We start from the raw sequence: 1043 nt of genomic DNA, 5'->3' as shown, positions 1-1043 counted from the left end.
GGAACAACATAAACTGATGAACAAGGACTGATCCAGAGATGGAGAGGCATTGATTGGACTGTCGGGCTTTGGAGGGAGGGTAGGGGAGGGTGGGGGTAAGGGGGGAAGATCAACCAAAGGACTTACATGCAGGCATATAGGCCTAACCAATGGACACGGACAACGGGGGGGAGGGCAAGAGCGGAGGGGGGGGGTAGAGGGTAACATGGGGACAAGGACACATATGTAATATCTTAATCAATAAAAAATATATTAAAAAAAGATTAATAATTCCATGCAAGAATCAGGTCAAGTGATGTAAAATAATTTTATAAAATGTTACTACACCAAAACCCCCGAAAGCCCTAGAAGAGCACTCTAGACATATCACTTTCCAACCCTCTGGGATTACATGAGAGGCTTTATGCAGAGAATCACAAAGCAGAGCAAGCACAAGTTTAAGCGGGTTTACACATTCCAATTTTTCAAAAGCAATAAGAAAGACTACAGTATAATTCAGCCATTAGGAAGCAACAGCAGTGTCAGAAAGGATATGGATTCCATTCATGCCTGAAATCTTGAAGTCATCAATTAGCTGTACTACCATGTCTTTATTTGGGTCACTGGGATCACTTTCTCGAACCTATGGAAAGAAAAATAAGTCAAGAACAGAAGTGTTTATGACTGAAAATAATTTCCATTATACCAACCAAAATGGTTTTAATGTAAGTGATGTGTTTTTTAAAACAAAAGATTCAGTATTTGAACTTATAAAACATAAAATCAATTTTAATTTCGTCAAACCCAGAAAAATCCCTTTGTAAAATTTTAAGTTATTAATTTGTCTTCTATCATTCAAGATTTTACAGTACTTACACATTTGAGCAATTTTATTTCATCCAAGGCTGTCTCCGTATAATGCTGGGCACTTTTTACAACTTTCATTGCAACAAATCTTTTCCCCCTTTGGAAAATGCAAATTTAAAATATATAAGCAGAAGTGATCATTATAATGAAATTTACCCTATATATACAAAGTTTTATTAAGCTTTCCTTTAAAACAG

At 36.2% G+C, this 1043-nt stretch overlaps 1 protein-coding gene across 3 annotated transcripts in view; it reads right to left on the bottom strand.

Moving 5' to 3' along the window:
• SRPK2 (SRSF protein kinase 2) overlaps nucleotides 1-1043 on the bottom strand; it is a 148349-nt gene that overhangs the window by 55925 nt on the left and 91381 nt on the right. For all 3 annotated transcript variants that reach the window (XR_001515750.1, XM_006774891.2, XM_015571221.1), the window contains exons 4-5: nucleotides 856-943; nucleotides 535-622 (exon numbers count right to left, since the gene is read on the bottom strand). Coding sequence is in view for 2 of the 3 variants with exons in the window: in XM_006774891.2 (XP_006774954.1) it covers nucleotides 535-622; nucleotides 856-943 (176 nt within the window). In the remaining variant the exon portion in view is untranslated. The remainder of the gene's footprint in view (nucleotides 1-534; nucleotides 623-855; nucleotides 944-1043) is intronic.

The sequence above is a fragment of the Myotis davidii genome, unplaced genomic scaffold (genome assembly GCF_000327345.1).
Source record: "Myotis davidii unplaced genomic scaffold, ASM32734v1 scaffold125, whole genome shotgun sequence".
NCBI classification, from domain to species: domain Eukaryota; kingdom Metazoa; phylum Chordata; class Mammalia; order Chiroptera; family Vespertilionidae; genus Myotis; species Myotis davidii.
The sequence above is the reverse complement of the archived record's forward strand: the minus strand, read 5'-3'. Positions and strand labels throughout refer to the sequence as shown.